The following is a 13958-nucleotide window of genomic DNA, read 5'->3' as shown; positions in this document are numbered from 1 at the left end:
ATCATAGAATTTACAGTGCAGAAGGAGGCCATTTGGCCCATCGAGTCTGCACCGGCCCTTGGAAAGAGCACCCACTTCCAAGCTATCCCCGTCACCCAGTAACCCCACCTAACCTTTTTGAACACTTAAGGGCAATTTAGCATGGCCAATCCACCTAACCTGCACATGTTTGGACTGTGGGAGGAAACCGGAGCACCCGGAGAAAACCCACGTAGACACGGGGAGAACATGCAGACTCTACATAGACAGACAATGACCTAAGCCGGGAATTGAACCTGGGTCCCTGACGCTGTGAAGCAAAAGTGCTAAACACTGTTCTACCGTGCCGCAAGGTTTTTGAGCAAATTGTCATAGGGAGTGACAAGGTATTCGAGGTGTTGGCAGGCTTAAAAGTGGACAAGTCTCCATGTCCAGATGAATTGTGTAACAGGATGCTGTGCAAAACGAGGGAGGAGACTGCAGGGGCTCTGACCCAAATTTTCAATTCCTCTCTGGCCTCAGGGGAGATGTCCGAGGATGGAGAACAGCTGGTGTGGCCCCACTATTTAAGAAAGGTTGACATAAGCCAGGGAACTACATACCAGTGAGTCTCCCATCAGAGAAAATTCTGAAGGAGAAAGTGGGAGAATTGGCGGAGCCAGGTGAATGCAGCTTAAAGCCCATTCTGCATATTTAAATGAGAATTTTAATATGCTAATCTGGTTGATGCTCAGTGAGGGCATGAACCAGGTCACATCTGCTAGGAGGGCCCAAGAGCATCGAAAACTGTTTGGCACCTGCCGCGTATCCCGTTTCGGGTCTCTCCCAGAATTCTCCCGACATAGCAAGATTTGTGCTCAAAGTAATGCAGCCAGGGAATCTTGAAACTTTCAGAAGTCAGGTCAGGAAGATGCTGATTAAAGTCAGGTCATGTTGATATAGACATTTGCAGTCTTAGAAAATCTAATTCTGGTCTTGAATTGGAGCCTGATCAGTACTGAACCATTAGCAGCTGCATGGCAGCACATTGCTCACTGCAAATGAAATGCAGATGGTGGGAGATTGCAGAGTTAATTTTCCTTTATGATAAGCCCAGATGGGAACTGTCACCATCACATTCATGTGATCAACTGAAAGTCCAACTGCTTAGTCATTTATCGTGCGTCAGTGTTAGTTGACACCAAATGCAAATTTGCTTCAAAGTAACTATATAGCTTAAGGGCAGCTCGGTAGCACAGTTGCTTCACAGCTCCAGGGTCCCAGGTTCGATTCCCAGCTTGGGTCACTGTCTGTGTGAATTGGACATTGTGAATTCTCCCTCAGTGTACCTGAACAAGCGCCGGAGTGTGGTGACTAGGGGATTTTCACAGTAACTTCATCGCAGTGTTAATGTAAGCCTACTTGTTACACTAATAAAGATTATTATTATTATTAGCAGTCTCTGTACCCGAGTTGTATATCTATCTACTTCATTCCCTTGGGTGAAGACCGATATGAAGGAGTCATTCAACATCCTATCAATGTCCTCTGGCTCCACCCACTGATTTTCCTGTTAGTCTCTACTCTTTCACTGGTTATCCTCTTCCCATTAATTTACTATTAGAATATGTTGGGATTTTCCCTACTTTTACCAGCTAGAGCTTTCTCATATCTACTCTTTGCTCTCCGAATTGCTTTCTTAAACTTCATCCTGCACTTTCTGTACTCCACTAATGCCTCCTTTGATTTGCTCTCCTTATACTTGCTTAAAAACCTTATTTTATCCTCATCGTATCCCATGGTTCTCTGTGCTTGTTACTCCTTCCTATTACTCTAGAGGGAACATATTGGGCCTGGACCCTCCCCATGTCCTTTCTGAATGCTCCCCACTGCTCTTCTGTAGATTTCCCCACAAGTAACTCTTTCCAGTCTACCTTGGTCAGATCCTGCCTTTTAAAAAAAATAAAATCTGCTCTTCCCCCAGTCCACATCCTTCTTTTGCAACTTGTCCATAACAAACTTAAATTGTGCCATGTTGTGGTCACTATCACCAAAATACTCCCCACCAACACGCAAACCACCTGTCTGGCTTCATTCCCCAGAATTAGGTCCAGCACCGCACCGTCCCTTGCTGGACCTTCTATATATTGAGCTAAAAAGTTCTCCTGAGCTATAAAGTTCGTCTTTATTACCCTATTATTATTTTTAAACAGCTCTGTGAATTGCGCACATATTTGCTGCTCCATTTCCCACTGACTATCTGGGGGCCTAGAATAAGCATCTAGCAATGTGACTGCCCCCTTTTTTTGTTCCTAAGCTCTACCCACACAACTTCATTTTATGTCCCCTCCAAGATATCATCTCTCCTTACTGCAATAACAGACTCCTTAATTAATAATGCAATGCCTCCTACTCTTTTACCCCCTCTGTCTCGCCTGAAGATTCTATATCCTGGGATGTTTTTTTTAAAAAAACATTTTTATTCTCCTTTTTCACATTTTCATCAAATATACACCCAACAACAGATAACCAACAATAGCAAATACAATGGCAATCCCCTTACCAACAACCCCTTTATCCGACCAACTCCCAACATCTTAAATACAGAACAAGAAATAAAAAAGAATCCACGGTCATCCCATTGTCAGGTGGATGTACCTTTAAGAAATGGGTGTTTATCAAATAGCTGCAGTGATGTCAGTGTGTGGGTGGAGCTGGGCTGTCTGTCTTTCACTTTCGTTTTTGAGCTGGCAGCTGCAGTGTGTTTAGTTTCGTTTTCAGAGGTGGATAGCTGCATTCAAAGCAAGCAGCTGTATCATGATCTCTCTCTCTACAAGCTAAAAAATGTCTCCAGATCATTGATGATTTCAAAGTAATACCTGTTTCTGTAAGGAATGCAAACCTGCTGTCTTTATTTTATAAAGGATTTAACTTATGGATGTTGTTTGGGAAGTTATTAAGAATATTGTATTTGGGAATGTATCAGTGTTTGAAGTTGATAAGATGTTTACTGTGTATTTATAAAAGGTTAACTGGATTCATAGAATTAACATTGTTTTGTTTTAAACATACTTTAGCTCTCTGTTGCACCACACCTGTAAAGTGGGCCCTTGTGCTTTCCATAGCCAAAATCTATTTAAAGTTGTGGGTCAGGTGAACTCCATGATATACTTTGGGGTTCTCTAAACCCTGGCCCATAATACCGTACATAATCACCAAAACCTATAAATTCCAATCCCCCACCCCCTAATGCTATATCCTGGGATGTTGAGCTGCCAATCCTGCCCCTCCCTCAACCATGCCTCCATGATGGCTACCATATCACAATTCCACATGTCAATCCTCGCCCTTAACTCATCCATTTTATCTATAATACTCCTGGCATTAAAGTAGAGGCCATTCAGCCTTGTCTTACTCCCTTGATACTTACTACTGCTGTATTCCCTGACTTGATTGCTTTCTGTGTGTACTGTGTCCCTATTCTGCTAACAGTCTCCGCCCCCTCCCCCAGCTGAATTAGTTTAAACTCCTCGCAACAGCACTAGCAAACCCACCAGCAAGGATGTTAGTCCCACTCTGGTTCAGATGTAAACTGTCCTGCTTGTACATGTCCCATCTTCCCCAGAAACGGTCCCAGTGGTCCAGGAGAATCTAAAACTCTCCCTCCTGCACCAATTCTTAAGCCCCAATTCATTGGCGCTATTCTCCTATTTCTGTACTTGCTAGCACGTGGCACTGGGAATAATCCAGACATTACAACCCGAGAGGTCCTGCTTTTTAGTCTCAGGTTAGTGATTGTAATTCTGTCTCTCTCCTGATTTAATTTCTTTTTATGTACAATTCTGCTGATGAGAATTTGATTTAATTTGGGACTTCAGTAGGAGAGCTGTGTATTTTCATTTGACAACTGTCGGAATATCTGGTTTGTCAGTTGTTTGACAAAAGTATCCATTGTTAATGTACACGTGCTACATTTCCCATTTACACCATAGCTTTGGTCAGATTTTCCACTCCACATTTTTTCTTGAATTGTAAATGGCTTGATGGTGGTATTGAAAAACAAATTGAAAAATTTAGACCGTCAGTAAAATTATAATTTTACTTTTTTTAATTGTGGAAATTTTGTTGGGAGATCATCTTAAAATGTACTACTTTGTTGTTGATATAGTCTGATTTTTATTAATTATTTTCACTATTATATACATACTCACAAAGGTGGCTTGCTTTTGCAAATAGGTTGTAAATGTTTTCATTGCTTCCAACACCCTTGTTGCTGTTTCTGCCTTAGCCATCAGTGTCCTTATTTTTCTCTTGTGAAGGAGTATGCCCTCCAGCACCTCAGCTGGGCAACAATGTGACCGTATCTATCCTGGAAGAATTATCTTAAAGCTGCATTAATCTGCCATTTAATGCTATTAACGATAATGTCCAGTGATTTGATTAGTTTTAATAAAGTATTCCCAAAATACCTGTTTGCAGCAGCACAGGCTCAAAATGTTTGTTGAAATCGTCATTTCCTGCATTTCCAAAGAAAACTATGAACATTGACTCACTCATAAGTAAGTTAATGCCTACTTAGAATAAGATAATTCGTTAATACTTGAGGGACAGCATACTGGTTAGCACTGCTGCCTCACAGCGTCAGGGACCTGTGTTCGACTCTTGACTGTGGGTAACTGTGTGGAGTTTACAAATTCTCCCCGTGTCTGCGTGAGTTTCCTCCGAGTGCTCTGGTTTCCTCCCACAGTCCAAAGATGTGCAGGTTAGGTGGATTGGCCATGCTAAATTGCCCCTTAGGGAGGGGTTGCAGGAATGGGATGAGGGATTGGGCTAGGTAGGGTGGTCTTTCAAAGGGTTGGTGCAGACTCGACGGGCCAAATTGCCTCCTGCACTGTAGGTATTCTATGAATACTTGAACCAGTACTTCTAAATGTGGCAATATTTATTTTTGATACCAAATGCTGATCTATTCATGCTGTGTTATTTTTATGATGTGGAGATGCCGGCATTGGACTGGGGTGGGTACAGTAAGAAGTCTTACAACATGTTAAAGTCCAACAGGTTTATTTGGAATCACTAGCTTTCGGAGCACAGCTCCTTCACCTGTTGGAGTTGTGAAAGCTAGTCATTCCAAATAAACCTGTGGTTCTTTAACCTGGTGTTGTCAGACTTACTGTGTTATTTTCAAACAGTGTACCTTATTATTTGAGAACTAAGTGTAAAGTGGGAATCAGTGCAAGTATTTGCCAAATTAATCATATTGCCAGTGTAAATTTCAGTAGAACACCTTGCTTTAAAATTAAAAATAAGCCATCAAAGCTTTAAAATAAATTGGTTTTCGACATGGAAGTATAAGTCACTGTATTTTAAGTCTCACATTTACTTTATTCTCCTTTCCTTAAATGCTTCCATTAAAACGTTACAAAGGCTACAGAAGTTCTTTTGACTGTTCAGGTATTGGTTTTAAACAGAATTTGCTTTTGGGACATAATTTGCCAGGGCAACTTTACAAATTTTCTTTGTAAGGTTATGACTGGGTCCTTTTCTAAAGTAAACCCATTTTGTTATTTGTGTAGGTAATGCAGCATGGGCAATGGCCACATCGAAACCAGACATTCTGATCATTTTATTACAGAAACTAATGGAAGAGGGAAATCTACTCTATAAGGTATAGTCCAATTATCTTTTGAAATATATATAACTTCATTATACAAAAATACATTTCAGAAGGCATTGTTTCTTTGACATATTTTGCTGTGATGATACTCTAATCCATTCTTCCCCAGGACCTTAGAATTATGGAGCTTTTACTGTATCTTGTTCAGTCTTCCCTCCAAAGAGACATATGAAATCCAGTCTTGCTTCACCTAATCACTTTCCCCTCCTACTATTGTTCATCTTGCTGTCTTATACAAAAAGTATTGGACCTTCAGTTAAGTTTCTCAATATTTTTTTAAAAAGTGAATAGAATCCAAAGTAATGGTCTCTTAAAATTGCAATTCCCATGTTTGTGTGTTTTTATTTTTAACTAAAGAACACAGTTCAATTGCCCAAGTTTAGAAAAAGCAGGTCTATGTAACTTGTTTGAGAATGGAAGTAGTTCTAATCTTGGCACCTTCCACATAATGCTGGAATGGAAGCAAATCTTAGTACTCTCAGAGATTCATCCAGTTTTGGTAAAGTTGAAACATTTTGCTTGCTGTGTTCATTGTGGGTTCCACAGTCTTTGACGTCTGTCATTGCCATGTAACATCTGTTAACACATAAGATGGGTTTGTCCCAGATTTTCCACCAGAAACAAATGTACAGGCTCCAACAACTTAAATGAAAATTTCTCTTGGTACATGATTGGCAGGATCCTTTTCTGTGTTGTCTGATTCCACAAACTTCAGATATTATCACCTAATCCCACATTTGTTCTCTCTAACATGTTCAAGACAGCACAGCATTGACATCAACTGATTTCATCTCAGAACACTACAAGTGTGGCAATGATCTGGCCTGATGGTACTAACCCTGAAGATCACCCAACTTGTGCTCGCATTTACTTGTCCTAGCTTGCATTGAAAGATATGATCAAATTTAGTGATTTGCAATCTGTCTGCCATTGCCTAGTAAAATACATGGGCAGTGAGGGGGCACCTTCCCAGAACCAGTACCAATGATTCATCTAATCAGAAGAGGAAACAAAGATATCTTCTAGCAGTGGCTAATGCCAAGACTTGTTACTGCTGAAACCATGGAGTAATTTTGTTTTGGGGAATATCTAGCCATGCTGGCCTACACAACTGTTGATGTAATTAGCAAGGTCATAACCCAGCTCATGAGTAGATCTATTCGGCAGTAGTTCAGTACACCTCCAGTACTTGGGGCTTTCACTGGACAAGCACCACATCTCTCTCTTTTGGTCTGGATCATGAACAAATTTGGGTGGAGGCGACAAAGGCTATACTTACAAAAAAAAATGTCACAGTATGGTTTATCCCTTTCTTGGGTTCCAGAGTTCATAAATCGAAGCAAAAGGGTAAGTGCTGGGGAGTGCTTGCCAACTCCATATTGATCATTGTGACCATAGTTCCAGGTTATTGTGCTTTTTTTCTACTTGCTTTAAAATGTTGATTCTTTAATATATTCTGAGAATTCTAGCTTTCCTGACAGAATTATGCCCATGCCTGTTATTCATGGATGATCCTTCACGATTAGAATCAGTAAGCTGTTTTACCATGGAGCACATTAGTCAAAACCAGTCCTGACATTTCACAGATTCTGGGTATTAGTCTATATGGGAACGCAGGATAAATTTTTACTTTCCAAACATGGTGGTGTGGCCAATTGTACAACTGAGCAGTGACAGCATTGCAATCACCAACAACAAAGAACAAAGAACAAAGAAATGTACAGCACAGGAACAGGCCCTTCGGCCCTCCAAGCCCGTGCCGACCATACTGCCCGACTAAGCTACAATCTTCTACCCTTCCTGGGTCCGTATCCTTCTATTCCCATCCTATTCATATATTTGTCAAGATGCCCCTTAAATGTCCCTATCGTCCCTGCCTCCACTACCTCCTCCGGTAGTGAGTTCCAGGCACCCACTACCCTCTGCGTAAAAAACTTGCCTCGTACATCTACTCTAAACTTTGCCCCTCTCACCTTAAACCTATGCCCCCTAGTAATTGACCCCTCTACCCTGGGGAAAAGCCTCTGACTATCCACTCTGTCTATGCCCCTCATAATTTTGTATACCTCTATCAGGTCGCCCCTCAACCTCCTTCGTTCCAGTGAGAACAAACCGAGTTTATTCAATCGCTCCTCATAGCTTATGCCCTCCATACCAGGCAACATTCTGGTAAATCTCTTCTGCACCCTCTCTAAAGCCTCCACATCCTTCTGGTAGTGTGGCGACCAGAATTGAACACTATACTCCAAGTGTGGCCTAACTAAGGTTCTATACAGCTGCAACATGACTTGCCAATTCTTATACTCAATGCCCCGGCCAATGAAGGCAAGCATGCCGTATGCCTTCTTGACTACCTTCTCCACCTGTGTAGCCCCTTTCAGTGATCTGTGGACCTGTACTCCTAGATCTCTTTGACTTTCAATACTCTTGAGGGTTCTACCATTCACTGTATATTCCCTACCTGCATTAGCCCTTCCAAAATGCATTACCTCACATTTGTCCAGGTTAAACTCCATCTGCCATCTCTCCGCCCAAGTCTCCAGACAATCTAAATCCTGCTGTATCCTCAGACAGTCCTCATCGCTATCCGCAATTCCACCAACCTTTGTGTCGTCTGCAAACTTACTAATCAGACCAGTTACATTTTCCTCCAAATCATTTATATATACTACAAACAGCAAAGGTCCCAACACTGATCCCTGTGGAACACCACTGGTCACAGCCCTCCAATTAGAAAAGCATCCCTCCATTGCTACTCTCTGCCTTCTATGGCCTAGCCAGTTCTGTATCCACCTTGCCAGTTCACCCCTGATCCCGTGTGACTTCACCTTTTGTACTAGTCTACCATGAGGGACCTTGTCAAAGGCCTTACTGAAGTCCATATAGACAACATCTACTGCCCTACCTGCATCAATCATCTTAGTGACCTCCTCGAAAAACTCTATCAAGTTAGTGAGACACGACCTCCCCTTCACAAAACCGTGCTGCCTCTCACTAATACGTCCATTTGCTTCCAAATGGGAGTAGATCCTGTCTCGAAGAATTCTCTCCAGTAATTTCCCTACCACTGAAGTAAGGCTCACCGGCCTGTAGTTCCCGGGATTATCCTTGCTACCCTTCTTAAACAGAGGAACAACATTGGCTATTCTCCAGTCCTCCGGGACATCCCCTGAAGACAGCGAGGATCCAAAGATTTCTGTCAAGGCCTCAGCAATTTCCTCTCCAGCCTCCTTCAGTATTCTGGGGTAGATCCCATCCGGCCCTGGGGACTTATCTACCTTAATATTTTTTAAGACACCCAACACCTCGTCTTTTTGGATCACAATGTGACCCAGGCTATCTACACCCCCTTCTCCAGACTCAACATCTACCAATTCCTTCTCTTTGGTGAATACTGATGCAAAGTATTCATTTAGTACCTCGCCCATTTCCTCTGGCTCCACACATAGATTCCCTTGCCTATCCTTCAGTGGGCCAACCCTTTCCCTGGCTACCCTCTTGCTTTTTATGTAAGTGTAAAAAGCCTTGGGATTTTCCTTAACCCTATTTGCCAATGACTTTTCATGACCCCTTCTAGCCCTCCTGACTCCCTGCTTAAGTTCCTTCCTACTTTCCTTATATGCCACACAGGCTTCGTCTGTTCCCAGCCTTTTAGCCCTGACAAATGCCTCCTTTTTCTTTTTGACGAGGCCTACAATATCATTCGTCATCCAAGGTTCCCGAAAATTGCCGTATTTATCTTTCTTCCTCACAGGAACATGCCTGTCCTGTATTCCTATCAACTGACACTTGAAAGCCTCCCACATGTCAGATGTTGATTTGCCCTCAAACATCCGCCCCCAATCTATGTTCTTCAGTTCCCGCCTAATATTGTTATAATTAGCCTTCCCCCAATTTAGCACATTCATCCTCGGACCACTCTTATCCTTGTCCACCAGTACTTTAAAACTTACTGAATTGTGGTCACTGTTACCGAAATGCTCCCCTACTGAAACATCTACCACCTGGCCGGGCTCATTCCCCAATACCAGGTCCAGTACCGCCTCTTCCCTAGTTGGACTGTTTACATATTGTTTTAAGAAGCCCTCCTGGATGCTCCTTACAAACTCTGCCCCGTCTAAGCCCCTGGCACTAAGTGAGTCCCAGTCAATATTGGGGAAGTTGAAGTCTCCCATCACCACAACCCTGTTGTTTTTACTCTTTTCCAAAATCTGTCTACCAATCTGCTCCTCTATCTCCCGCTGGCTGTTGGGAGGCCTGTAGTATACCCCCAACATTGTGACTGCACCCTTCTTATTCCTGATCTCTACCCATATAGCCTCACTGTCCTCTGAGGTGTCCTCTCGCTGTATAGCTGTGATACTCTCCTGAACAAGTAGCGCAACTCCGCCTCCCCTTTTACATCCCCCTCTATCCCGCCTGAAACATCTAAATCCTGGAACGTTTAGCTGCCAATCCTGCCCTTCCCTCAACCAGGTCTCTGTAATGGCAACAACATCATAGTTCCAAGTAGTAATCCAAGCTCTAAGTTCATCTGCCTTACCCGTAATGCTCCTTGCATTAAAACATATGCACTTCAGGCCACCAGACCCGCTGTGTTCAGCAACTTCTCCCCGTCTGCTCTGCCTCAGAGCCACACTGTCCCTATTCCCTAGTTCTCCCTCAACCCTCTCACCTTCTGACCTATTGCTCCCGTGCCCACCCCCCTGCCATACTAGTTTAGTGCAGACCAGGGTTTCCACCTGTAACTTTCTTATTGTGTGATCATAAACCCATTGAGCCAGAACACAGACCAAACCACACCACAGTGAACCCAAAATGAATTTTGATATGCTTAGAGGTGGGTGAGCATAAATATGATTTGGGGTTTATGTTGGGAGGAATTGAGTAGAAAAGCAGAGGTCATGATGCACTAAATGGTTAGGCTGCATCAAGAATGTAGATGGCCTACAGCTAATCTAGCTCGTATGATGATGATCCATTTTCCAAAATATGTTAGAATGTAGGAAACCTTTTACCAACAAGTTTACAAAATCAGTTGTAGGAGGTAAATTTTTTGTGTGTTCCAATCATGATTTAATTAGTACTTAAAAACTCATTGCTGAAACCCAGTTCCATAAAATGCTGTCAGCTGTTCCTTGATGCTCTCCCTTTGTGTTCCGGTCCCATCTTGTTTCATGATTCAGGATCTGTCAATGCAATCCTCTCCAAACTCCCCGGGGGTACAATCTTCAGCTTGGTTGTTCACAAATTTATATACAAGACATTACAATTCTCTCGCATCCTGTTTTTTAATTGATTTTTAAAAATAAATTTAAAGTGCCCAATTATTTTTTTTCCAACTAAGGGGCAATTTAGTGTGGCCAATTCACCTACCCTGTCCATCTTTGGGTTGTGGGGGTGAGACCTACGCAAACTCCGAGATAATGTGCAAACATTGACCCGTTCTCTGGCATCCCTAGAGAACTTCAATTATCCTAATATAGATTTGAATAGTAATACTATAAAGGACAGAAAGGGGGAAGGGTTTCTAGAGAATTTTCTACATCTGTATGGTTCCAGTCCAACCAGGAGGAATTCCTGGATTTGTTTTTTGGGAATGAGGTGGGACAAGTGGATCAAGTTTCAGGGGGAAAATATTTTGGGGACATCAATCATAGCTAACCTAAGCCGTATAATACTATGGAAAAGCAAACAAACAATCCAAAATTAAAATTAATTGCGGGATGAGAATTTCAGTGGGGTGTGAACAGATCTAGCCCAGGTAAATTGGAATCCGATTAGCAGGCAAAACTACAATTTAAAAATGAGCTGCATTTAAAGATGAGAGATCATCAGATTTGGGTGCAATCAAAGGACATTTCCACAAGAGGGGAAGGCAAGACAAACCAAGCCAGAGTTCTCCGGATGATGAATGAGAGAGAGTGCAAAATATAGCTGAAAAAGGCGTATGCCAGGTGTGAAGTTGATAAAGCAAGTGAGAATCGGCTGAATATAGAAAGTTCTGAGGTGAAGTGAAAAAATAACTGCAAAGCCAAGAGCGAGTTTGAGAAGAAACCGACAGCAAACATAAAAGGAATTTATTCTTAAATTCATACTGGCTTCCTTAATTAATCCACATTTGTCCAAGTGGCTGTTAATTTTGTCCAGGTTATAATTTTTCACCAAGGTTAAATTGACAGCTCTGTGGTTGCTGGGTCATTTGCAATCTCTATCCTTAATTTCCTTAGTGTCCAGGAGTCAACTCATTGGTCCTGTGATAAGAGAGAATTGAAAAGCATGTAAATAGCAAAAGGATGGTAAAAGGGGGTGTAAGACTGATTGTAGACCCAAGAGGGGATATATGCATGGAGGCAGAGGGTATGGTTGAGATACTAAATGACTGCTTTGCATCTGACTTTATCAATTAAGTTGATGTTGTCAAACACTCTAGTAAAAGGGGAGGTAGTTGAGACATGTAGGTGGATGGGCTAAAAATTGTTATTAGAGTTATTAGAAAGAATGGCTGTACTTTAACGTTGGTAAGTCACAGGACCGGATACAATGCCTCCAGTTAAAATTCCTCCTTCATCCCCAAGTGATTCTAGAAAAATTAATCATTTTACTTTTGATATTCAACCCGATCTCCAGTCACCTCTTGGGCAGTTTTTGAACTAAGTATCATTTAAGAGCATCTGTGAAAGTACTATAAAGAGCAATTACTGATTAAGCTCAGGATCTGTGATGATACACATTTTAGGTTTTAGATTTTGTAATTTGTTTCTGTCTAAGGACCACTCTTTCCTAATACCAAAATAGTCCGTTCTCGTGAAGGAATCCAGAACTCGAGTGTACCTTATTTAGGGGTTTTATTTCTTTGAACCAAAAATATATTGCATCAATATATCAATACCTCATTGCATTGCAGACATTAGATACATTGGGTTTTATCCTGTTATTTCCTGAGATCCTTTGGGTAAAAACAAACCAATGTCTAAGAGTATGAACAATCTTAGTTCCATGACTGATGAGAGATGTCTTCATAGCTGAATATGTCACAAAATTAGGTGATGTTTATAATACTCAATCCATGATGTGTTTGTGCTCTGAACTTTTACAGAAAGGAAAGATGAAAGAAGCAGCCCAGAGATATCAGTGTGCATTAAGAAAATTTCCACGAGAAGGCTTTGGGGATGAGATGAAATCTTTTAGGGATCTGAGAGTTTCTCTTTATTTAAGCCTATCCCGATGTCGGAGAAAAACTAATGTAAGCTATTCTATTTGATTTAGTTAGACTTCTTGTTTATTTTTTAAAGCCTAACTTATTGAAATTGTTTTGTTCAAATGTGGTTGATCATATTTATCCCTATTAATGTTTTATTTTCTGTTGTTCTGGTGAAGGTGCAGCTAGAGTTATTAAAGATGTCCTCATTTGGCTATCCACAGGTCATTAAGTAATACCATCAGAAATGGTTTTACTTTGGCATTACTAATCTTCAATTGAGTGCCAGCTTTGCACAATTGTTACTATTTTGACCTCTGGGGCTAGTGTTACGACCTCCTGGGCTAGTTAATGCACGGTCAAATCCCAATATTTTAGTTTAAGACTGTGTGGAAAGAATGATTTGCCCCAGGAGTGATTGCATGAAAAAATAGGACTTTGTTATTTCTAAAATAAAATTTTATTATGAATACAATATTAACTTCACACTCAACAGCTTATTATTGCCCCTTAACACAACTATACAATTTCCCATTAAACAACAAGAAAAGAAATATGAACTCTTAATCCAGTTCAAAATTAGCAGGGCATTGAGTAATACTTTAGAAAACCGATTTGGCTCCACTTGAAACCCCTCCAGACTCTGGCTGAATGTCTTCAAATAGCTACTTCAATGAGATTGTTTCAGTCTCTTCTTTGTCTTCAGACGAGCCTGCTCTGCTTTTAAAACATTATTACTCTTTTTTTTTAAAAACTATCCTACTGGGGAAGAATTGTGGACTCAGTCGGGCAGATCAGAACTCAGTTCCTCTATCTCCAGCTTCTCCAGACTTCTCAGAACTACACCCAGCAATGACATCCTCTCCCCAAGCTTAAAAAATATTATGTCTGCAGGCTTCAAAAGCTCATAACTCCCCATGGACCTCCCCAGTCAAACCGCAGTTTCCCCAGTCAAACCGCAGTCTATTACTCTAGACTGACAAACACATTCCTTGTCAGTTTCACCTTCTATTTACTAGAAGCAAAACAAAGTCCCTTTTCAACAAACTTGACCACTGCAGCCACGCATTATACCCCCCCCCCCCCCCCCCCCCGACTTTTAACTATTACGTTGTCCCAATG

The 13958-nt window shown here is 41.5% G+C and overlaps 1 protein-coding gene across 4 annotated transcripts in view; it reads left to right on the top strand.

Annotated features, from left to right (window-relative positions):
• The window catches only part of tanc1a (tetratricopeptide repeat, ankyrin repeat and coiled-coil containing 1a), a 271496-nt gene that overhangs the window by 235552 nt on the left and 21986 nt on the right, over window positions 1–13958 (top strand). For all 4 annotated transcript variants that reach the window (XM_072474765.1, XM_072474748.1, XM_072474757.1 and 1 more), the window contains 2 exons: window positions 5535–5626; window positions 12735–12881. In XM_072474765.1, coding sequence (XP_072330866.1) covers window positions 5535–5626; window positions 12735–12881 — 239 coding nt within the window. The remainder of the gene's footprint in view (window positions 1–5534; window positions 5627–12734; window positions 12882–13958) is intronic.

This window comes from Scyliorhinus torazame, chromosome 2 (assembly GCF_047496885.1).
Source record: "Scyliorhinus torazame isolate Kashiwa2021f chromosome 2, sScyTor2.1, whole genome shotgun sequence".
Classification (NCBI taxonomy): domain Eukaryota; kingdom Metazoa; phylum Chordata; class Chondrichthyes; order Carcharhiniformes; family Scyliorhinidae; genus Scyliorhinus; species Scyliorhinus torazame.
Note: the sequence above shows the minus strand (reverse complement) of the source record. Positions and strands in the feature narration are given on the sequence as shown.